Source organism: Xenia sp. Carnegie-2017, unplaced genomic scaffold (assembly GCF_021976095.1).
Source record: "Xenia sp. Carnegie-2017 unplaced genomic scaffold, XeniaSp_v1 HiC_scaffold_23, whole genome shotgun sequence".
NCBI lineage: Eukaryota > Metazoa > Cnidaria > Anthozoa > Malacalcyonacea > Xeniidae > Xenia > Xenia sp. Carnegie-2017.
Window position 1 is genome coordinate 14291666 of NW_025813486.1, and position 26056 is coordinate 14317721.

The 26056-nt window shown below is 35.6% G+C and overlaps 1 protein-coding gene across 6 annotated transcripts; it reads right to left on the minus strand.

Annotated features, from left to right (window-relative positions):
- Positions 1-24: 24 nt before the first annotated feature.
- Positions 25-25323, minus strand: LOC124447830 (E3 ubiquitin-protein ligase RBBP6-like). Of its 6 annotated transcripts, none has more exons than XM_046998827.1 (15): positions 25259-25323; positions 24800-25156; positions 23307-23400; positions 23189-23225; positions 18870-18923; positions 18179-18267; positions 17303-17423; positions 16722-16858; positions 15750-15913; positions 15008-15108; positions 14498-14592; positions 8447-8574; positions 8270-8351; positions 7028-7288; positions 25-4293 (listed from the first exon to the last, which is right to left on the minus strand). In XM_046998827.1, exons 2-15 carry the CDS (start codon positions 24963-24965, stop codon positions 495-497), a joined length of 5328 nt encoding a protein of 1775 aa, XP_046854783.1. In that variant the 5' UTR covers positions 24966-25156; positions 25259-25323; the 3' UTR covers positions 25-494. The 6 variants fall into 6 exon arrangements, with proteins under 6 accessions (XP_046854783.1, XP_046854779.1, XP_046854781.1 ...); XM_046998823.1 differs by having other exon boundaries at positions 24800-25170; positions 25237-25300; XM_046998825.1 differs by having other exon boundaries at positions 24800-25170; positions 25259-25293.
- Positions 25324-26056: the final 733 nt, after the last annotated feature.

A 26056-nucleotide genomic window follows, 5' to 3' on the forward strand; every position in this document is an offset into this window, starting at 1 on the left:
AACATGCATCAGGTTAGACACAAATTTAAGATATACAAAATATGTATTACTCTCATGAAGAAAAACATTGTACAAAAATTTTAATACTCCTCATTACATATTCACAAATAACCTACCCCGTCAATTAAAATGGTATTACTGTTTCAATTTTCCAGATTAATCGCTTGTACACGACACGTCAGAATCTGGAACAAGACGAGGGCAAGGAAGAATACATGAAATAGCACTTCGCACGCTATTTGAAGACACTATGAAAACGCCATTCTGTTTGAAAAAACCCAGTAAAGATACAAAACACACGACATACAAAAGACACACGGCTGATCACTTTATAGAATATCCGCACTAAAATTTTTTATACAAGGTTCCTTGTGATACGTACGATAGCAGAGAAAATGCAGGAAATAATTTAAGTAGAAGTAAGACTAAAGAGACTCAATCACACAACGTACTCGCGATTAGCCGAGTAAAAAAAGCCAGGGAAGTATTTTACTTTAAAACGCACTATAATTTGAGTCACGTGACTCCTCACTTCGCGTGTTTTTAGCGGAGCTTACTCCTGAATCAAGGCACGGATAAGAGTGACACGATTTTCCGCTCCAGCCATTATTAACATTATTAGTAGTACACTCCCTTTCTTTAAAGTCCAATTTATTTCGATCATTCGAAATGGCAACCTTGTCAACAGCCAGCACGACGTCCCTGTTATCCCCACTCCAAACGTCACAGTGTACGTAATTACTTGCTTGAAAGCTGACGTCAACATCGCCATACAGTTCATCAACATTGCAATTTTGATTATAGTTCCAGTCATCCTCGTTAGTCCCTAACAGAGCTTCGTCAAATAAATCTTCCGTTTCATTGTCACCATCGACGTTATGTCGAAATACATACCCTCCACAACTGTTATCGTCCGTAGCCATAGAGACGATTTCGTCGTGCGTGTTGTTGTTGAAATTACCTGCAATTTCCCTACTATTCACGCTTGTAGTTACTGATTCTCCTTCATTTTCTTCATCACAAATATTTTCCCTTTCAGTTTCTTTATGTTTCTCAAGTTCAAATTCTGTTGTTGGGTCTACTTGTTCATTTTCATTGACGCTCATTTTTATTTCCAGTTCATCATTTACTCCAACTTTAGTAACTTTATTTTGTTCAGGTTCGTCGCTAATCTCAGTAAATTGTTGTTGAGCGGGATTGTCATGTTCCACTTCTATTTCTACAACTTCTACTTTATGAATTTGCTCTTCCTCCAATTCCTGTTTTTCCTCATGGTGTTCATGTTGCTCCTCGTTTTGCTCGTGTTCTACGTCTTTATTCTCACTATTTTCATGTTCCTTTTCACTCTCTTGCCCCGACATTTCTTCATTTTCTTCAATATTTGCGTCTCTTTTCACCCGATTCTCTTTTTCTTCAACCTCATCTTGATTATCTTCCTGTGTCACGTCCTGTTCTAAATCATTCTCTTTATCGTCTTTATCTATGACCACATTATCCAAATCAATTTTTTCTTCAACAACTTCATCCTTATCATCGGGTTCTTCAACCTCCATCTGAACCTTATTTTCTTTATCACTATTATTTTCTTCGATTGTGTCATCAACTTCTTCACTATCATCTTGACCATCTTCACCATCATCATCACCATCAACTTCATCATCTTCATCATCGTTATCCTCTAATGCACTTCCAACATTCTCTAATTGTCCTTCGTCCTTTTCTTCTCCCTCGTTCTCTTCTTCTCCCTTGTCCTCTTCTTCCACATCGTCCTCTTTTTCCACTTCATTATCTTCTTCTCCTTCATCCATTTCTTCATCTTCCTCCTCATCTTTTTGATCATTGACTTCCTCGATATCTTCTTCTTCATCATCTTTTCCTAGATCAGAATCAACCTTATCACTAACTGTATCACAATCATCATCACCTTCCTCGGAAACACCCTCATCTGATTCAAATTCCATGTCAGATTTTTCCTCTTCAACAACATAATCCTCCTCCTTCTCATCAGCTTCTATCTTCCCTTCAAGATCCACCTTCAGCTCCTCTTCACTTTCATAATCCTTAACCGTATCTTCATCATAGTCAAGTTCCTCGTCCTCATCATCTTCATCATGTTGTAACTTTTCTTCGTCAGAGGTGCCCTGTTCCACGACGTCCTCGAGATAAATGTCATCGTCACTGACATCACAACTACCAGTGTTAACTTCAACTTTTAAACTATCAATAGCACTCCAGTCATCGTTATCTTCATCATCATATGAATCTGCCTTAGTTAAATTTTTACACCTATGTGTTGATCGGTCGCTTTCAAAACTTTTCTTTTCAGCAATATGCTCAAACTTCCTGCTCCAATGTTGGCCCACTCCAAATTCAATGGCACTATTTCCTTTGTGAACCTTAAATGAATCATCTTCATTCTTGTCACTGTCACTATAGTCGCATTCTCGATCGGAATCATCTTCTGACTCCTCACTTGTTTCAGGCCTTCTTGTTTTTCGCTTTGACTTCTTCTTATGCTTATGTTTGCGATGTTTCCTTTTGTGTTTGCGTTTTTTACGTTTTAGATCTTTATGATCTTCTTCATAGACGGACAATCGCTTTTTCTTCTTTTTTCTCGGTTTGTCTGAGCTATCGTCCGAATTGTCCTCATTATCTTTCGATCGCTTTCGTGAAACTTTCCGCTTTTTAATAGACTTTTCATCGCTACCCGCAGAATCTAATCGATCAGAATTCTTAATCACAATATCTCTCAAATCGGATATGGAACATTTCCTTACTATAGACACACTAGATTTGTTACTATTATCTAACTCGCTACTATTCGTAGACTTTTTTGACGTAATCGTTTTTATGAGAGTCGGTCCTTCATTTTTATACTGTTTTGTAGTCTTTGGCACAATAGGTTTTTCACCACCTTTTCCTTCCGATTTTATAGTTCTATCCTTTTTAAACGATAAAGCACTACCTTCCCGATTAGATTTCCGCTTTCTTTCGGTCTTGGGAGAAGTAGTTTGCCGTTGCAAATTATCAATAAACTTTTCGCTCTTACCCGTCGACATTTCAACATTTTTCTTTTTCGTTTTATAAACAGTTTTTTTGCGAGGTTTTTCATTCTGTGAACTGCTTCCACTCAATTCCGTTTCACGATTCTTCGTTGAGTCTTTGGTAGACGACTTCTGCAAATCTCTTGAAGTTTCTAAGAAATCTTTTTTACTGCCGCTTCTCGAACTCGCTTTATCTGATTTTGATACACTATTCTTATTCCTATCAGAGACAGCACACTTGCTATTAACCTTTATTACATTTATTACACGAAATGATCCTCCCATTTTCTCTGTTTTCTTACAAATTTTAGAGTCGTGTTTAGGAGATTTTGATTTTGATGACGACTCCGTTGAAGGTTCTGGTAAATTTGACATTCGTTTAGTCCGTCTGCCTTCGCCATCTTTACTTTGGGCCTCTCTACTACCTTTTTTCTGCTCTACATTCCTTTGACTCTTCTCTTTCGTATCTTTATTCTTCAATGTCGTGTTGACAACGCCCTTAGCTTTCGACCCTGTTATGTTGGGATTCTTCGTGCCCTTAGCCGATTCACTCCTGCTGTCGACTTTATTCCTCGACTTTGCATCAACAGGTTGGTGGTCGGTTTTCGATTGGTTTGAGCTGACATTCTTAATCATTTCAGTACTTTTAGAATCAGATTTCGATTTATCGTTAAATTTCAATTTCATGTCCTTCCTACCAATGTCATCGCGGAATGATTCGACTTTTTTACATGCCTTAGTACCTGTCTCCATTTTTTCCTTGGCCGGTTCATTTTTAACTGCTTCTTTACGAGAAGATTCGGTTGTTTTCTTTGATGACTTTTGCGATTTGTTTTTCATCGTGTCAGGATTGGAAATCCTTGATTTGTCTTTCGACTTCACAACAGCTTTCTCAGAAATATGAGACTGATCATGTTTAGATTGTTTCCTGGAATCATGTGCATGACGTCGTTTTCTGTCGTCCTCATGTCTACCGTGTTTTCGTTCGAGCGACGGAGAACGTGACCGGTCCCAGTTTATTGGTGTGCGCGATTTTGAGCGACTATAAGAACGCGACGGAGATTTCGACCATGACTGCGACCTCGACGAACGTGAGCTAGATCTAGATGAAGACCAAGAAGGTGACCGCTTTCGGTCAAAAGGTGATCGCCGTGAGCCCGGTGATCCACGTCGATCTCTTGGACTTCGCGGGCTGCGATCCCTCTTCGTTCGACTTTTTCTATCGCCACCATCTTTACGTCGTTTTCGTCTATCACGGCAAAGAAAAAAACAATATAAATAACAATGTCACAGCAAACAGAAGTTGCATATATTTGACAACACGTCATGAGGGGTTACTTTACTGAAAGTGGAACTCACACCCTAATTTTATTTTTCATTACAAAAATTTGCAATTTTTATGGAATACGAAAGTTGAAGAATTTTTTTATTCGAATAAAATATCACTTTTTAATAAACTCGCAAAGTTAGTACACATTTTTCCCACGACCGAAAATCGTGAGACTGACGAGAGAAGAACGCATGACGTCACGAGGTGAACAATATCGTTTAAGTAGAGGCGACGAAGAAGCTTTTTGTGTATAGTCGCTTATTTCGATGTCAACCAAAGACACATCTTCAATACTTAGAACAAGAGAGTTCACCTCGTGACGTCACAATGCATGTCCTCCCCAGGACCAGTTTCACGGTGGTGGGACAAAATGACATTTGATTATTACGTATTTTACTAACTTTTAAGTCTATAAAAAGCGTAAATTAAACCGAATAAAAAAATTCTTGCGGTTTTATGCTTTGTAAATAGCGCAGATTTTCATAATGAAAAAAATTTAGGATGTGAATTCCACATACAATAATCCCTACGCTATCAGGAAGTTCTCACATTAAAGACATTTACCCTTCTTGCTTACAAAAAAAATAAGTGGACAATTTTGAAATGCGAAGTAGACTATAAATTTAATCAATTATTTCGTACATTTGTGCTAGTGAACACTAAAAAACAGCAGAAAACTCAACCTTGAAAATTTGAGAAAAAGTGGTAAAAAAGCACATTTTGAGGGGTTGTTCAGGCAGAAATAAAGAATTAAAAATCAATTTATGTAATAACACAAACGAAAAATTCTCTTTTTCTGTTTTGAGATGTGCACAAAGTAGGAAATACAAATGCAAAAAAAAGGGAAATACCATTACAAAGTAGCATAAGCAAAACGCGTGCTCTGATTAGTCGATGCCTGTGTTTGGATCACGCAATTCGAAAGTACCCACACAATCAACAACCCAAAACATATAAGGCTAAATTTATGTCTAATAAAAATGTTTAAGTAGTTCACTTTTTTACACACTCTGTATAAGGAAGCGATAAGAATGAACAACATCACCTAACTATTTGTAATGTTCAAAAACTAAAAAAGTGTATAGCGACGACTTTACTGCCATTTTTGAATTTAAAATGGAAGGCCTTCGAGTTTTTTGAAGTGAAAGAGATAAAAGTAGAAAATTAAAAACCCTAGTCGCAAAAATTTAAAAAAACTAAGTTTGCAGTAAACTTCAAAATTGCAGTTTACAGTCTACAATTTCTCTGCACCTAGTTTAAACCACTGACCTGTATACTAATTACTTGGACGGGAAATCCACATCCAAATTACTATATTTTATTAACGAGCGGCCGGGTATCAAAAGCATGGATGCCGTCATACCAAATACAGCAAATTTTGGGTTAAAAACGACGTTGCCTCATTCAAAGAAAAGTTTTGCACTCCCCAGAATATTTTTAAATTTCATATTCTTATTGCGCCGTCGTAACTCGTAACTCGTTATACTTAGCAAGTCTTATATTTCAAAACTTTCTTTCTAAAATGCCGAAATATTGTGCGGTACCTGGGTGCCAAAATAGTACAGCAAATGAAAAGTTTTCAATGCACCGATAAGAAAGAAAGAATATAATTTTTATGAATGTACTTATTGCTTAACAATTCAGTGCCGTCGCTTTTTTAGTTACTTTTTCAATTTTTTGCAATCGCTTTTTTCACTTCATTTTCTTTAATATTTTCTCATTTTAATTTATCTTTTATCATTACAGTTGATGCTTATAGTCGATGGTTTATATTTGGTGTATTATCAATGATTTTCACCACCACTCCTCTTTATTTTACAACTTTCATTGGCAGGCAAAAAAGTAGCAGAAGCTCGTTTTGTTTGATAACAAATTAACATGACAATCAAAAACCACACAATTTGTGTTGAGGTTATTATATTAGTCAAATTTGTAGTCCTGTAACAATGAAAAAATACAAAACGAAAACTCAATGAATCGTGTAATAAATCCTTTATTTTCATTTTTTATGGTTTGTCAACAATTTATACAACACAAAACTTATAAAAACATATCACCATTACCTTTACTTGCGGTATAGTAAAAAACTGCATAATAATATAATTGGAAAATTTAAAGCTAGTTATTTAGGTGCAACAATTCTCAGCAAAAATAAAGAAAGTTGAGCCTAGAATCTAGATGGCTGAAAAAGAAAGTAGACGACACGACTGTCATATAATGAGCAATCGGGATTCAGCAAACAAAGCCAAAAATGAACAAAACTCCAAAGTCATCACCTTTTTCGTCGTATGAATACGTGTCCATCATCTCCGCAATTTGCACTGATTCGATAAACAGAACAAGTACTTCGCAGCAGCGCTTCGTAATAAAAAGAACTTGACCATCTACCCCCCAAAAACTTCTCTTTTACAGTTTACATGCAATATTCAGTCAGTTGTCTAGTACTCAATTTAAGTTCAGCCATCAGCCACAGGTTGGGGGGTGAATGATAAAAACAATTTTTCAAGAGGAAGTTTTTCACCCAAAGTTTCCTAGTGGCATCCATGTTTTTGATACCCGTGCCCACACCCCTTTTCCACTCCAAGTAATTTAATAGAACTCTATGGTGTAAACTGCGTGAACGCAATTGTATAATCACTACGCGATAACTAACCTTTCTTGTAGTTTTTGCTTTGCACGATAGAACTCCTCTTCATTCATCATGCCAGCATTAAGATTAGCAAAAGGATGTCTGGTTGGGGGCAACATGGCTGAATGAGCGATATGGTGACCGAACGGTGATGGAATAGCAGGGACCGTTGGATGTACCAGCGATGTATGATGGAAGGAAGGAGCTGGCACTACGAAGGTTGGTCGATGAAGAGGTGTAGCTACATGCAAGGGGACTGCCATGGGCTGGAGAATACCTTCAGACCTGGTAAATTTTAAAGGGCAGGTTCACTCTTCTAATACTATCTTCATCAAAAGTAAACTAATGTGAAAGTGTAAACTGCACATGACTTGTTTTGGGTTTTTATTAATGCTGATAGATCTCAAAAATTGATTTAAAAACTCCCAAATTTGTTTTGGGAAAAATGTGTAATAGCAAAGTTATAACGGCTAGAACAAAGATTTTAGAAGAAAAGCAGCGAAAACTTGGAGACTGGAAGCAAAAAAAAAGGGAAATTATGTAGTTTTTATTGCAATACACTTATCTTGTACCTGCATAGAGTTTAAACAGATACAAGCAAGGCAACAGCTCTATGACAACGCATAATTTGTAATATAATTTTTATATAACTAATAATACTATCTTGTGTATAATATCTGTTGAAAGCGACCAAGGACTTTGGGTGCGCTATCTTTTCTAATTCTGTACTTATGCTTATATTGTTTATGGAAATTTTTTTGCATGTAGAAGTTGTTCACTAAATTCATGACGATTGTCTGAATCAATAAAAACTTAAAATGCGGTCATTGTCTTCGCCAAAAAATGATTTGACGTTGAAACTTGAATCCTTAGTTTTTAACACAAGTGATCTAATGTTAGAACTTAAGTACTTACCTGCTTCAGTCAATTGTCTTCACTAAAATAATCAGATGTTGAAACTTGAATTCTAATAGGCTCTAGCCTATTGCCTTCATTAAGAGTGATCTGATGTAGAAACTAAGCACTTATTTTTTCCAGTGGTAATCTGACAGCGAAATATGAGTTCTTATACAACACCAAGTGTCTTCATCAGAAAAAATGTTGAAACTTAAACCCTAATATAGCTATAAAATTTTTTCATCACGAATGATCTAATGTTGCAATTTGAGTCCATACGTATTCCAGTCTAGTGTTTTCCATTCTTAGATCAAGTGTCTTGATCAGGAGTGAAAGGAGTGTCTTGAATTTGAGAACATATCAACAAACCTTTGCAAGCGCGGATCAATCATCGTAGCTTGAGTAGGTGGAACCACTCCAGGCGGTAACATTGTGACTGGGGCAGAAGTGACTGTTAAAGACAAAAATATTATTTTCAATCCTCACAACTCAAGGGTATAAACATATGCACAGTTCAGTTAAACATCGCGATAAAAATATGCATACCTTTAGCTACAGTTACTGTGAGCTGCGAAACTGTCGGAGGTGTAGAAGTGCCCGAAGCAGCCTTCTTGGTTTCATCTAACACACTCACAGCAGAAGCTTCTGCATTGGGAGCTGTAACAGGCGTTGACCTGTATAAACAAAAACAATGTGAGAACATTATTTAATTTGTTTATTGCCTCAACAAGAACATATTCCACATCAAATTAAAAGCCAACAACTAAGAATTAATACTCAAAGTTATCAATAATAGTGTAAATGTGTCAATGTTGATATTATGCAAAAAAATTGGACAAGAGGCATGGTTTTATACGCTAGACTCGCCTTCAAAGAATTGTTGAAATGATTACTTATCACATCGGTGTAGTTGTACAGTTGTATAGTATTGTCTTGTGGTTTCTTCGTATGTAAACATGCGTTCGATTTATCGGTTAAGTGAACAAAGTGTCATATTGTGGTAATAATGGATTACTTCATGGGCAGTGAGTGCGTAGGATTATTGTGCAGGATTGAAAATTACGAGTATTGAATTTTAGGTTATCGTGAAATTTGTCGCTGAAGTGATAGACACAATTCAAACGCTTCACACAATAACCTAATTTGGATAAAAAAAATACAACAACACAAATAAATTATTCATTGGGACATACCAGAGCCCTCTATTTCTTGGGACAATGGATCTGGGGCGAGGGCGTAGCCGCTATTTTAGTTCCTACTTGCAAGTTAAACTTGGATTGAAACTATGTGAAATGGGCTAAATGAGCATAATAATGAAACAATTCCGCCTTGTTTAATGGAAATTTTAAATATATCGGAATCCACAATCAAGCTTTTGGCATTTTTGTAAATAATTACTGCAAACCAAACTCAATTTTATGGGTTTGAGCGACATTTGCGGTTGACTAGTTCGTGCTTTGAAACTAATCATGACCCACTGATAGGTGTTTTTACGTATGTGAACGTATATTCTGGCAGTTTTCAACAACAGCGATAGCAAAAATACTCGACATTTTGGTTGCATATTCTTGGCCAGGAAAACATGTTACTACACATACGTCCAGATCTGAATCAATGCTTTGGCAGGTATAGGGTAAGTCAAAATAAATCACTGCAGCTCATTTATGGTTATATTTACATTTCGAAACCGTAGAGGCAACTTAACTGGTAAAATATATTCTTTAGAAATTCATCCCTAATAATCCTATTCTAAAACTAAAAACTATTTTGAATTGACAATTGAGCTGCTATAATATATTTTGACTTAAACTGTGCCTGCCATTGAATCAGTGTTGTCAATAGTTGGACAAAGTTCAGTTTTGAAGCACATGTGATCCAGGCATGAAAACTTAATGCAGACAGATAACAAAGGTTTTTTTGCTGTAAAATTACGGACTTAAAATATTTGTTGGATGCAGTAGTTCTTTAATATTCTATCAATCTAATGTGAAGTTGTTGATTTCTTTATTGATTGTGAAACTGTGATTATAGTTAAAATTTAATTCTAATGCATGCCGAATGGTATAGGCTTCTATTTGGTGAGGCATTTGTTGAAAGAGAAATTACTGTTTGTGCATTATAAACAATTCTGTTGTTATAGAACAGTCTTGTTTCCTACAAATGTTACTGTTTGTACAAACTTTGATATAGCATATGAGTCTGATCCAATTTTTATTCAAGCTTATAAAATTAATGAGTTGAGTAATGACAAAACTTCTGCATTTTTCCCCAAATTATAAAGACAAAAGACCACACCAAGTCATTGATTATTTAAAGACCAGACCAAATCATTGATAAGCCAATTGAACATTCTCTGGTTAAAAGTACAGACAGCAATGTATATTTCATTCCAAGTAATGTATTTTACCCAGCTGTTCTTCTTCCGTTTTTTCTTTCAAATAACAACATATATTTCATATTATTATTACTCAAAACTTGCTTGAAAGCAAATACTTCTTACGTTACAAGTGATGGTAAGAATATAGTGAACCGAGCAATTTGTAAACAACGCGATTTAAAATGTTGTAGTGGACTAGTTGCAAGTATAATAAACATTTGTAAAGATTACAGGTAAAAACACATAGGTGCTGTTTTGTAATATTTCTAAACTAGGTGTTATAAGCGCAAGGGGAAGTTCTGGCCATTCCCCAATGTCAGAAAAAATTTGCAAGGTACAGTCGGACCCCTCAGGGCCACATCTTGGTGTACAACAATCTAGGTGGTTTCATAGGTACGCTTTGATTGGGTTATTCGAATGATTGAGTAATTTTACATGCGAGCCCCTATAACTTTTAAGATTGCATTGACAAGGAATATTTCGACAAGTTTAAAGCTTTCTTTGTATCTAATCAACATGCCATACGCAGTTTAATGCACTGTTGACCTTATATGGAGCGAGTGCTCCTGTGCTCAGTGGAAACAAAAGCACGCGTTCTGAAAGCCGACAGAGAGCTTCTACCATAAATATCTCTCAAGTTTAACGTCTTTTTTCATTTCACATTTCAAATAATTTTAAAGATGAAATCATTACCGTTTCGAATGAAAACAATTTTTGGATAAGATGTATATTTATATCTCCAAAAATTTTCCTTTAAATTGCTATTTGAGGAGTATGACACTTTGTTCACTAAACGGATAAATCGAACGCATGTTAACACACCTAAAAACAGACAATACTATACAGCTGTAGTTTCACTTCCACAATCTTCTTTAAAACAATTGATCGGACCTTATTCCCGATGATTCTCAGCGACTGACATTAAATGTCTACGTTTTGAAGGCGGATCGAGTCGCCACAAAATCATTGCTAAATTTGCACCATGCGTTTTATTTCTCTGTTAAATCCACACAGAAAGAAAACAAATACATGCTTAACATTGAACTTAGAGGTTATCAGAATGCAAGAAAAACAATGTGAACAGAAAAGCTAAATAAGGAACGTTAAATCCATTTCATGTGTTTTTCGCCAAACGAAGTATGTACTTATAATTGATGTAGGTGATCACTCGGGCAAAATTAGTATCTACTGTATTACGTTGGTTAGGTCGCATATCTATTCGGATTTCAGACTCTTTAGAATCAAACTAACACTTATACATAAGTTCCGAAAGGTTCTACTTCACTGAGAATAAGCGCTTCTCCTCATTCCGTAAAATTATCCCTCTCCCCGTCCCAGAATTGTCAACAGGCAGATTGACACAAATCGAGATTTCACCAGTATATAGGTCGCGCAGGGAAATGGGTTGAGACATGTCAAAAAAAGTGTGCTGCCACGCTGGAGCGCGTATAAAAAAACAGGTACGTGCGTACACGTGGGTGGCCAATCAAGTATGTGGCCATAAAGTTAAGTACATAAACTCAACTCAAATAATATTATATATTAAATAATACTTGCACCTAACTTGTTAGAGAATTAATAAAGTGATATCTGCTCACTGAATAGTCAAATAACCAGGACAAGCAGACAATTTTAAATAGAACAAAATAAAACAAATTCCGAATACAGACATCTCGTTTCTTGATATTAAAGATGATACAAGAGTGTAAACACAGTGTGTGTAATATTTCGCCTTTATTCCAAAGACATCATCAGACTAATAGTTTACAAAGCAAGCTGTGAAACTTTTGTATAATTATTTACAAGCAGAAGTGACAGTTACGCAATTGAGAGAGGTACAAGACTGAACAATTAGGGAGAATATTCACATTTAAAATAGAGATAATTTCTTACAGGCTTCGAGACAACTATTAAATTGTGGCATATTGCGTTTTATGAAAAGAATTATTATAATCACAGGGATAAAAGATTTTGGTGTTACTTGGAATTAGATTACAAGAATTAAATGGTACGCGTGTGAGATCAGGGTCGGAGTCAACGTCAGGAAGTGAAAAGAGGTGTAAGATGTAGCTGGCGTCTGGACAAATGAGTAAATGTTGCGAGATAGCACTAGAATTATTGTAATTAGCATGTTGGGTTAAGTCTTGTGATAAGGTTTCGTTCAGTTTTGCCTGTGTACGTTTGACCACAACCAGGACATTTAAATTCATATGTAATATTCGCTTTAGAGAATTTTGTACTTTTTGCGACAGAAAATTGATGTCTTTATTGTTTGATATATAACTATAGGTTTGATGGGGATTTTTAAAGTAGTTATGCAACAAATTTTTCACTAGGCTTTAAATGAGGCTTTTTTTATAAAAGTTACTTTTCTGATTAGAATTCTGAAAACAGAATTAAAATTGGCCTTTCAAACTGTTTCTACAGTCGCCTAAAGTTGCGATTTTTGTCAATTTTTGTGCGAACTTTATTAATTCTAGACACGGCGTATAGAATTAATAACGACGAACAGCGATGAAGTGGAGAATGTTGTGTTACCGGCAGTTTGAACTTAATCCGTTGCGATAATACTCCACAAAGAAAACCAAACACTCACCCTGTTTGCCTAGATATGGTATTATAATGAAAATTTTAAGGAGGTCATTGTCAGAGTTATTTTTGGCTGAAACTTTGGTTTTGAGTTTATGAATCAAGAATTACTGAACGAGGGAAACCATTGCATGACATGAAATAACGTCAATGGACTATGGAAATTACGGAATATGACAAGTGTCGTGAAAAGTACCATTCTAATCTATACTGCATTTACCAAACACCCTCCCTTAGATTGCATGTCACGTGACTGTACTCACATAGTGCGCTCAGATTCATTGTCATAATGATAATAGTGACCTTAAGATTTAACGACGCGCTCATCTACAACGCGAGCGGAAATGAATTTTAAACCAATGCGCATGTGCGTGCGTCGTTGAGTTTTGTCTTGCTTCTACAACGCGGCGTCTTTGCTTAATCCCACGTCGTCCTACATCGAGTGTGGAATTTTTCACAAAAAAAAGTTTTAAAGTAAGTATTTCAGCTTTTAATTCACCTGTTACAATTGTCTGTGGAGTCTGGTATGTGATTGATATGTTGATATTTATCTGTGAGTAAAATATGTTTACATTTTTGCTTTTAGCAAGGCAAGAAAATGGCAGAACAGTTTTCATCAGCATCAAGTGATTGCTCATCAAGCACACCACTAAATTTATCGTGATTTAAATTAATTGTTTAGCTAAATTAACATCCAGTGGCTTTGAAATTTGTCTTACTTTGTAATAACGGTACTGATATATCAATTTGGGCCACTATATATTTCTAAATTGTTCTTTAATCGCGAAATATCATACAAAAGCGCAAATTCTTCTTCGTTTATCAAAGCGGCGTCATACGCGACAGCTATAGCATTTTTTGTTTTTTTGAAGGAGGCCATTTTTTTGAAAGTATAGGTAGTGAACTCACAAGTTCGCGTCGTTAAGGAAATCCAATCTTAATGACTTAACTTACAATGACACGCGGACGCATTCGCACCAGGCCATGCGCGCCAAACTCGCGTAGTTGTAACGCGCGTCGTGAAATCTTAAGGTCCCTAATATTACGCACTACGCACTACAAGATTAATAAACTGCCGTAAACTTTCGATAAAAAAGCACAAATGAGCAATCGAGATACTATAAAATATGACAAAAATATTTCAAGTTTAATTACTTGAGGGGCGATATTGTAATTTAACTTAATTTAGCAAACAAAGTTTGATCTTACTTCGCCGAAAAATTTTGCTCAGAAGAATAATGAGAAAACAATGCGTAATATTTCAGATATCGAAACAACATGCGATATTTTCATATTTTCCTGAGAAAACAAAAAACATACAAACCGCGCATGTTCAGCCGCTACCCACAAAAAAAAACAGTTAGGAAATATCGCTATTTCCACCAAACGTTTCGGCAAATATCGCTATTTCCACCAATTTTTGGCGCGGGTGAAGCAGCGTTAACTGTTCAGTTTTTTGATACACCCTGTATAATGACTGACAACAAACAACCGTCACTTGGCTCATATTTTAGTCACAAAAATGCCTATTGGTTCCACTTTATAAGAGCCCTTACGCAGGAGCCCGTCATCCTTTATTATAGAATCAATATATTAGTAATATTACATAATACACATGGAATTAAACTTACTTTCCTTGCTCTTCATCTCTGTGTCCACTTGGTGAAGACATGGTTGTACCCAATCCTCCCGCCTCAAATCCTGAAGACTGGATCTTAATAATTGACTAAAGTAGGGAATAACGGCTTTAGTGAAAAAATCACACTTATCAAGAACCGCGAAATATCGACAATTGGGGAGAGATTCACACACGCATGTTCTATTAGCTCCTATTGAAATTAATTGGGATAGCGAATTATAACATAAAAATATATGAATATGAGAACACCCCCCTCCCCCCATTATCAATCTTCTGCAAGGTTTCTTTATGAAATGTTTTTCTTTTCTATGTGGCGAGGAAGTAGGCCCAAAAACGAACAATCTAACATTTTGTTTCACTGCATTTCTAAGAAACAGTTATTTATACTGATACTTTCTTCTTTCTGCAGCCACTTGCAAACAAAAAACCCAAATAGATTTAAAAAACACTATGTCTATGGCGCTATTCCAAAAACGTTTATCACCAACTGTCGGGAGCTTACCTGTCTTAGATGCTTGTTGACAACAATGGAGGCAGGAAATACTTCTTCCGAGTGACATGAAAAACACACGTGATCGTTTTCTAATAAATATTTCTCTATACCTAAACATAGCATGACAAATGAAGACAATAAGACAACAACATATGCAGAAGGATATTTCAGGGGCAAATACTAAGTACTGTAAATTTTGCTACCTTCAAGATGGCGGCTTGTCACACTTATTACAATAGAATTTCGGGAGAATCTAGTTCTTAGTTCTAATGGGTGAACATCGAGACACATCATCTCAGCAAGAAAGAATCGAATGGCAATGACTGAGTACGGTGGCCAATATACTTATAAAGCAAAAGTACTTGATTTTTGTAATGCAGTTGAAATGAATCATCTCCAGTATTGACAGTGCATAAAAATACAAATCTATGACGCTTTCTCAAGAAGCTTTTAACATATATACACTAAAAACCAAACCTTAGCAAACAAATGCAGCCACACAATATCATATCAACATTCCATCAAACTTAGTACGTACTCTACCAGTTGCACGTTGGCTGTTGCCTGCCTATGACACGTTACTTATGATAAATTCATCATATCATATTTCGTATTATATTTTTTATTCAACACTGTAAATAACAAGATGCAAGCTGCTCAAAAGATCTCTTTCTATTATAAAAATGTTTACTATGAATTTGTCGTTTGTCTGAAATGTCCAAACTCCTCACTCTTTTAACAGGTGACTTACAGTTATCGCAGAAGCTCTCCCCACAACAAGGAACAACAACTGCATTCTTCATAATATTCTTACACAATGGACAGAAATACTCGGGTGGAACGGGTTTCTCGTTTTCTGCTTGACTGGAAATGGCTGCCGGTCGTTTCTTTAACGCCGCTTGTTCGTACGCAATGCTAAATAAATTTGAAAAGTTGAAGTTCAGAAATGATTTAATATTCAAACTCGCCTCCTACATCAAGCCACAATCGAAGAAGTATACTGATTTTGAAACACGAGTCTTTAAACACTTTGTCAAGTGCTACAACATGCGGAAGTTAGCTTATGATAAAAATCCAGTCATTTTTTACTCCAGTCTACTCGAGTGTCTTCATCTCAGAAAATGTTAGGCTAAAACTTTACGTCTCGTATACTCCAGTCTGGCATCTTCGTAAAAAATTGAGTCATAACACTACTTTCTAGTAATGCTAGATAGAACTACTAGTTTTCAAAGCTTTAATAAATGGATTAAGACAGTGGTAAATCAATGTTAATTTTACAGGAGAGCTGCAAATTATTCAAGGGGGTGCATCGTTACCCAAGCTAAAGTTGCAAAGGCCCCGGGCTACTGTGAATTTTTAGGCTTACATAAAAGTGAAATTTGCGTAATGAAAGTGCTGTTAGTTTTTAAAAAATTTGAAATGCAAGCGCGTTTAGTAATTTGTTTCAATTTTAATGTTTGAATGAAAACCCGCAGGATATTTGTCACTTGCAAATGGTGATAGTTTAAAATACGTAATTGGCTTTGAAATGATAAGTGTACAATTCCATTGCCTCTAATACTGCTATATTAATCGTACGTGATACCCCTACTGTACGTGATACCCCTTTAGAACTTTTCGGAATTGTTGCTAGAGAATTTAGGGGGCTGGGGATGCGCACCCCTCACCACCAGAAAATCTGCCCCTAAATTAAAGACACGCAACCCTTGAAAGTAAAACTTACTGGTCAACAATCGGTACAGCATGTTCTCCAGTTTCAGGCACCAACAAAGCTCCTTTCTGACCAGGCTTTTCAGCGGGACGAAGAAAGCTCTTAGGGATTCCAGTTGTTCGTCGTATCTTTAGGTCATAATTTGGATCCTGTAAACGAGATACAACATTAAAAAACAAGCGGTAAAGAACGGACACTAACAACGTCACGACCGACAGCTTAAACGTAACAAGAGAGATTGGAACATAATATACAGCACGAAATAGAGCAATATAAAATAATGCGAGTGACGTCATAGACAGCAGCCGCAACGTCATAAGTGAGGGTAAATTCAACAGTGCAAGACTAAACAATGGGTTGTTAAAGAAGGCTGATGAGGTCATAACGAAAGCTTTAACCTTTTGTTTTTGAGTTGTTTCTAGTAGGACCACACTGATTGAGCTGTTTACTTGACGAACAATTATGCATAACCAGAACGTGGGTTGGGGATGGGGGAGAATTATATATGCTAGGTTAATCCAATGTAATATGTAATGCCATTGCCCAATGATGTCAAATGAATATAAATCGTGAACAAAACATGATAAACTCACGTTATTCTTGGGACAGTTTTGAATCCAGTGTCCAGGTTTGCGACATCGAAAGCACATATAGTGCGGCGGTGGAGGTTGACGGGGAGCTGGATTAAAATGTCGACCTTTTGCTTTTGCATAGCTATAGAAAAAATATTCATAATTACATCGAATATAATTATAATAAATATTATGATTAATTAAAATTATATAAGTATATCATTATAATTAAATATGAGAGCGATTAATAATATCGCTGTTAACTAAATTGGGTCATATCGGAGAGAAAATGCCGCAAATGTGAACAAGCTATATAGCCATTTTGTATACCATAAAGGAAGTATAATAAAATAGAGACAATCCGTAAGTTATGAATAAGTTGATCACTCCGCAAAAAATAGAAATTTTGATTTTGGCGCAGGCCAATTCGAAAGTCCTTTTCGGTATGCCAATTCCCACTCTAAAAATCGTTATTTTTTTGCGAGAAATTTACAGTCAGATGTCCAACTACTTATTTCAACCAAAGGTTTTTTGTAAACAATACGCGGTAGTCAATTTACTAACATTTTCCTAGCTGTCTATTTTTCAAACACCCTGTATATAAGCATTAACGAAGTGTAAATGTAGGTTTGATCATAAATACAATGGTCGTTTTAATTTTGCAAAACTCGCTAAAAACATTGCAACGTCCCGGCTATGTCATGAAAACAGTTCCAATGGCCTTAATGAGCAACCAATAGGCCGTCGCAGTTTAACAGACCTGTTTCTACACCACATGAACACAGGATAGAAAACGAGGAATTCGTGTTGTTATCGTAAACAGAATTGGTTACGGGAAACAAATATGCTCTATTACTACGAAAACTTCATTATGACATTTAAAAAAAAAGAACGTACGATGATGGATCCCAGTCTTCTCCAGCTTGATTCATCATCGCAGCAATCTTGTCTTCTTCGGAAGCATTTGCTGACGCCAAATCTGCGACCTGTAGAAGCACACACACTAGTACATGAACATAAGAAAAACTCCAACAAGGTTTAAAGTCTCACTGCCAAATGCACACATGTGATCGAAAAACAATACCAGACTTTTGCTAAGGCACAATACAATGGCACAACATGGGAAACAAACAAGCGAGAACAATGGTCAAGCAAACTCGTGAAGGAAAGTAATAAAGGAAAGCCTGCAAATAAGCTTCCTTCTCAAATTGAAAATGAAGTTGTATGATACTAATAAAGGTAAAACTAAATGTTGTAAGTTAATTGCCTTTGCTCACTGAGAAGGAGTGAGTTGTAATCTTGAATATGCAACTCTTATTTCTATTGTTTACAATACGAGTCTCTTTCGCAGCAGCGTGGCCAGCCACTTAGTTGTGATGCAAATATTTCGACGTAGCCTCATTAAAATTTATCAAGCACGACCATATTTGCATAGTCACTGCTCCATTCCTTTACGACTTGCATGTAAGTAATACTCTATGTCGAGAACAATTTTCTTAGCAATTTTCTTTTGCACAATGAACTAAAACTACCAATGACGAACCAGCGCGTATAGGTGGAGTCACTTTCTCTACAGTAAACCACTAACCTTGTTTAGCTTGCTCAATGGCACAACTGGTGGGTCGTCTGAGCTCTCGGTCTTCTCAAAGTGAATGAACAATAAGTATGTTTGCAAGTACAAAAATGCAATTAAAAAGGCACGAGAATTGTGCACAATCGAAGATGGTCAACCCTTCGTAAAGACTTTCAACCAATTTATAATAATGCGGAATAGAAAAATTGGTCAGCCTTTTCAGGATGTAGAAATCCGAAAATTCTTATATTTTTAGAATTAGTTAAAAAATAGTGAAAATCAGTAAAAATTGCTGATTGGAGGGGTTGACCAACTACATAAAAAACTAAAACAACATTAGAGTGACAGTGCAACTGTAACGGAAGACAAACGAAATTGAATAATGTTCATAATGATGTTTCCCTAAATAAAAGAAAAACACACAATTGTGTTATTAAAGCGTGTCAAATTATTGCAACCTAGGCCAAGCTAAATCGTTTATTATCTAATGTTGTTCAGAGTAACAACAGTGTGGTGTAAGTACTGCTTATCTGTACCATGGAGCATCTAAACAACACTTATTTTAAATCTACCATCAGCAGTTTCCCAAAAGGCTGTCAAACTACTACCATTTTTTACATACGAAGAATTAATACATTTGGTTGCGAATGTTAACGTCAACAATTTTTTAGAAAAGTTATTGTTACCGATACAAGCCATCTACCAATGTTCTTGAATATTGTCATAGTAAACCAACTCCTAACTAATTGACTCACGGATACTCCGTAGGGGTACTTGTAAGTCATATGTATCACTCTGGCTTTTTGTTTACCTCCAGCCAGCTTTGCGCGCGTAGAAACCGGTATAACCGTTATAGAATGGCGACTATGAAGTTTTCTCAAGACCCGGTAAAACTGGATACTGATTTGCACGCTTCTTATTATCGAAGTACATTTAATTTTCATTTTATCAAAATATAACTGTTCAATTGCTTGACCGCCTCGTACACTGAATGGTTTCTGAAACGTTTTTTTTCTACATATTCTTTATTCACAACACAAATCATGACTAAAGCAAAACCCGTGCAGTCCTGCACGTCAACTGTCAACAAATTTAATGGAAAAGGATATAATCACCGTAGCAGAACCGTACAACTTTAGCAGTGACATATGAGTAAGTTAATATAACCGAGCGACGAAATTAACGTCTAATTTTTCTTTAGCAGTTTCCTTCAACGTACGTTGCTTCAAATTATTTGTTAGTATGTATCCCCCTGTGTATCCGTGATTGGTTTCATCAAGACCTTTGATTTTCAAATAAGACAACACTCCTATATATCCTCAAACGTATCAAAAATTTAATTTCACATGTTTTCGACCTTTCCCGTTCTAGAAGTTTGTAATAATAGCTTGCGTTCAATGTACGAATGACATGTTGATAATATGAAGAATGTGTGTCAACCGAGATGCATTGCACGTTAAGCAGAGCGTCATGGCCATGTTGTGGGTGGAGAAAATGGCAGATTTCGTTGTTGCAGTCCATGCAACGATAATAATTGATGTAGAAGAGTTTTTAATGAATGTTTTCGGCTTATTTCCAGATAAATTAGACGAGGTAGTGACGAAACTAAATTCAGTGTACCGCAAACTCAAAAATAACGATGAAAGCATAAACAATAGCGCGCAATGCACCTTGCTTGACACACATTTTTTTAAGGGCGTACTTTCATTTGAGGTAAAAACCATCAAGACGGTGAATTGAAAATCAGTTGGAATCATTAGTCGAACTTATTGAAATTGAGATCGTCACAAACGCTTAGTAAGGGATTTTGCGGGAAGAGAAAAAGAAACTTGAGAGAACATGAAATAAAAGAGAGCCATCAACGATAAAAGACGGTATGACTCGATATAAGTCAATAAGGTAGCCAGGCCCCATCTTCATGTTAAAAATAACAACAATCATATAAACATCAGACCTTTTCAAATTCTAAAGCAATAATTATCGAATAAGTAAACCAACAGAACAGATACTAAAAAAGAATTCTTAAAAAACACAATTTAATCATCAATAGGATGATTGTAGTTGTTCAATATTCAACAACAAATGCGTTACCCCTGATGATTAATCTGATGATTTAATTAAGTTTGCAAATAAGCATCCCTTCATAGAGATTCAGTTGTTTTATGCAGTTGACAATCGACATGTAGGAATTTAAAATTTTCCTTTTTCCATTTGAATCATTGTTATTTTCTTAACGAGAAGATAGTACAGATACTCAATTATATCGTTTCATAGTGTCTTTTATAGATGATGGTTCTCGATTACCTCAAATAATTATGTGCAACGTTTTAGCGTACAATCTAGAGAGTACTAATTATTGCTAATTTTTACAGATTTCAAGAAAGAGTTTCAAGTCAAAGAGCAATTATCTAACTGGCGCGCAAGAAGTAACTTTAATATCTCAACATTTTATAAATGCATAAGATATAACAGCACGGATACTCCAAGCTTTTCTGTCGTTTACAATGTTCATACTAATATTATCACTGCTAACACCAGAGAGGTGAAAACATTATCTCAGTATCCCTAACTATTGACCATGAAGACCTTCTGTAACCCTCAAAACCCTCTTTCCCTAGCTCTATATTTTGACGTCGACAGCTCATAAGTTAGAAGTATAAACCAATTCATTACAGGAAATTCTTTTCAGTTAATCACCCTGCATGTGCATGACGAACAGTGCCCATATATGGATACTCATGTGCCATTTTAAAATCACTTTCACGACGTTTTTACCGACGCATCAACGTTTGCTTAGTTACTGAAAGGTGGTGAAAAGTATTTTAGTAACTGAAAAAAGCCCTGGCTGTTTCGATTTGGAAAACTCTACCAAACAAGAAGGTGAATAAGCCAAAGCTGGCTAACACTCAGCACTTTAAATGACCTAATAAACGCCAGGGGCGCTTACAAACTCTAGCAGTTTTAGGGTTGACGTTAAGAAATACTAGGAGTTTAAAAGAGTGTTGTCTAATGTCAACAAATGATAAAATTCTAAGACTAAATGCAGTTTCTGAGCCCAATTAACCACTTAATTTTAATATTATTATCAAAATAGTAATGTCACAAGGAGCATCTATTACACATGGCGCGTTTATTACAGAGAAACGTCTAAAACTGACCAACGCTTGAATGAGGCATTTATGAGATACGAGGCGTTTAGTTGATGGAGGCGACTATCGGATAGTTTACAGTAAACAGCTCTGACACTGAATTTATGATTAATATTTTGGCCAGTACAAAAAATGAAGCTTGCACAAATTTAGCAATCCCAAAACGCAAAGTTGGAAGTAGGTCCAATTTATGAGGGCAAAAGTGCTTTCCAGTTAAGTATATTGAGTTCCAATATACCAAACATTACAAAATTTGGGTCACCTTTTAGCAACACCATTAAGAAGACTGTTTCTCGTTCATAGACATTGATCCAACAAAACAAAACCTCTTGCTTCTAGCCATTTCACTGTGAAATAATGCTGATACTTTGTTGTCTAATACTTCAAACAGCCATCATCAACCTTACTGGGTTATCTTAGCAAATAATTTCAGCAGTCAGGCTGACAAGAGCCAAAAGCAAAGTGCCTTTGTTTGTAAGTGCTATTTGCTCATTGTACTTTCGGCTTATAAGTTTGCTTTCAAGAATAAATTAAAAAACATGGTATGGTACAATATCGTCCAGGAAACATTTAAAACTGTGCAAAAATTACAACTAGTGTAGCCGAAAATCCTGTGTTTTTTAAAAAAATGACAAAAATCAACAATAGAAAATAGAATCAAACTTTTAGCATTTAAAGATGAAATACTTTTGGAGCCTCAAATACATTGGCAATGCAGCCTTAAGCACAAGATCACCAAGTAATTTTAGCCATTCTCATGACAAATTGGTGAGATATTGTTAATACAACACCCCCAGATCTTGTGTGTGGTTTTCAAAGAAATGGGTTTGCATAACAATGAAATATGCATGTAGACACACATACACACAAACACTCAAAAAGCAAAATCAATTTATTCTGACCAAGTTGCTCACACAACAAGGTGCAGCAAAACATAGAAACTTGAAAATAAAATGTTTATTAAAAAAGAACAATCTTTGTACAACAAAGCATTTGTTACAAAGAAATCAACAGAATTCCCACAAATATTGACATGAATTGTATTTCTTATATAATTACAGGCAGAAAAATGAATAAGGGAGGGTAGGTGGGGCTAAGTTGCAGACAGACTTCTGGACATCAAGAAAGGACTACGAGTCAATATCTGTGAGAATATTTAACTATAAAATAAAACATATTACGTACTGGTTTAGATGCCTCTCCAGGCGACTGTGGTCTTTCTCTGTGATAAAATGAAAGAATTTAAATAGCAAATTTAAAATCCAAGCACATTTGCAACAAAATTACTATCATGAATACATACGCTGCAGTCATTGCCTTTTCCTTTGGTCCTGAACGAGTTCTACGGACTATCACTGAAGCATTTTTTGGTATTTGAGTGCCATTATCTGTGTATACTGTAAACACAAAAGTTTTAAACACATTAAGAAAATTGTAAGTCTACTTAAGTTTCTGTTGTTTCACAATTTTCCATAAAATACACATGATATCATAACAGATTTAAATCTTTTCCTTTACACTTATATATAACCAAACACATATTGAATACAAAAAGTTTTCACTTTTTTCATAACAAGTATACTATATGATACATGGATTCAATACAAAACTAAGTTATAAAACCATGTTTACAATCAGGAAAGTATTTAATATGAACCTAATGTCACTCAAATTTCTGTTCACAAAACATCACATTATGTTGCATGTTTTCATGAAAATATTTAAAGCTGGCAAGAATGCAATTCACCATCATTACATAAACAAGGCATTACAATATAATTGCACAATTATATAGTCATTCAGGATTTTAAAATTTAGCAAACATATTCAACATGTCATATACTAAGAGTTGAGACAGTCATCACACGAAAAGTAGACAACAGAGAAATTACCAAAGACAACACACGTGACCAAACCTCCATTGCTATAAGTCAAGTTATACATCCATCTCTTTCTCGAGGTAGACCGAGAAAGAGATGGATGGATGCTGTGAACAGTGATATGAAGGCGATGGGTATAACGAGAGATATGGCGAGAGATAGAGACGTTTGGCGTGGAAAAATTCATGGACCGGTCAACCCCCCTAGCGGGGATTAATACTGGCCGGTATATAAATGTTGTTTGTTTGTTTGTTTGTTGTTCTTTATACACAATAGATCAGTAAAATTGCAATCGAATTTCACTTGTTCAATTTTTAAATATCCCAACATGAACACAGTTTAACCATGTTTCTCTAACCTCACTTATTATCTTACACACCGTATAAAGTGCCTTCAGTACATAAATTTTGAGAAGCAAACCTTAAAATTTGATATACTTCCATAACATGTCATAACAGATTCAAAAAACAAATTCCTACGTTGAAATTAAGAGTAAAACCAAATTTCCATCATTTTAACATTTGAAATCATCAAAATAACGATCCCCTACCAACTAATATAAAACTCTAGTAAGAAATTCAGCAAGTTGTGTCCTTAACATCTCACGACTTACGACTTCTCAGATGGGGGAGCGAAGGTTACTTATCCGGGAAGTGTGATTGTCTATTTCGGATCTTACGGTTTTTACTATGCTATATTGGCTAAGCTGTAATAAGAGATCTTTTATAAATTTCATGTTCTACGAGCTACACAAACGAATTCTCTCATATAATCAACAAACAATGAAGGAGGACGGTTGTAAAAATAATTATACTTGAAATCTTTCAAAATCACACATCATGTAACACATGGAAAATGACAAAAACAAACAAATCAGAGAAAATATATAAAATCTTAAACTTGAAGACACCCATACCTTCTTTAGTTTGAGCATTTGTCACTTCCAAGTCGGTTTCGCTGCCTTTTGTTCTGTTTTGCGATAGAATGGCCTGCTTCAAATCGCATAGTGATATTGACAAACCGTCGAAAGAAAGAGTTTTGTAATCGAGGTTGTTCTTGAATTTGTAGTGAATAAATGACATATTTCGATGTGAGACGGTTCAGTGCAAAAAAATAGCCAAGATTTACGACAGTGCAGGGAAGTGGCACGAAGAAATAAGTCGGTCAATCAACTCGTGCGACCATTGACCACGACATTGCCAAGTTCGTGTTTCATCGTATAGGTCGAAAACATCGACATTTCGATGACCAGATTAAGGAAAGATCAACCATCCTGTACGACGATTACTGAAAATGAGCTTGGTTTACAAACACACGTTTAAATGCAGTTTCAAAGGAAACTTTTTAACAAACCTTTACGCTTTCATAGCCTTACCAAATTGAACTCTGTCTTCGCCACACATCCAGCACTTACGTTTGTAGACGTCAATGCGCATGTGCTATAATGATGTCATGGATTAATGATGTCAAAAGCAGTGAACTCTATAACAACTGGAAGGCTAACTTGGCCGCCACATTGAGTTCTATAATAGGGAGCTTTAGCAAGAGTACAGCCTAGGACTCACTATTGTCCATATCAGCGATAACTGCCGCAACAAAAATTTTGAACGAAAACTCGACGAAAATTTCGTTTTCGTGTATATTAGAAGAGTTGAACTTTTGACCTTTTTCATCAACGAAAACGCACACTATTGGCTAATAATATCAGAGTTTGTACCAGGGATGGATTAAAGAAGGTTTTTTTGAAAAATTTTTTTTCTTTATTCTTTAATTCAATTAAAGACAATTAAAGACAATTAAAGAAAACTTTTCGAGAAAACCATTAAAACGTTAACAAAAATCAAAACAAATTGTCAAGAAGGAAATATTTATTCCTGAGCTAAAATGCAAATATGCTATATGTGCTAAATATATGTGCTATATATGCTAAATAATAATGCACATTTGCCAAAATGCAAATATGAAATATAAATTTTTTACTTTGTTGTGCCGCCATCTTGAGACTTTAACAAGTCACCAGGCTCTGTATTCTCATCAAGACAACCTCATATTACATAGTGAATGTACAAGTGAACCACGGAGAAAATACGCTGTTATTTAATATTTTAATGTGACATTGGATAAACACTATTTCAGACGTAAGAGCATAAATAAGGAACATTAAAGACAATTT

Excerpts from the sequence above, each read along its gene's own strand:
- LOC124447830 (XM_046998827.1), bottom strand. The coding sequence starts at position 24,965 with ATGTCATTTATTCACTACAAATTCAAGAACAACCTCGATTACAAAACT. Across the intron at positions 18,924-23,188 it reads CTGGAGAGGCATCTAAACCA|AAGACCGAGAGCTCAGACGA; the intron begins GTACGTAATATG and ends ATTCACTTTGAG. Across the intron at positions 8,352-8,446 it reads CACAGTAACTGTAGCTAAAG|TCACTTCTGCCCCAGTCACA; the intron begins GTATGCATATTT and ends TGTCTTTAACAG.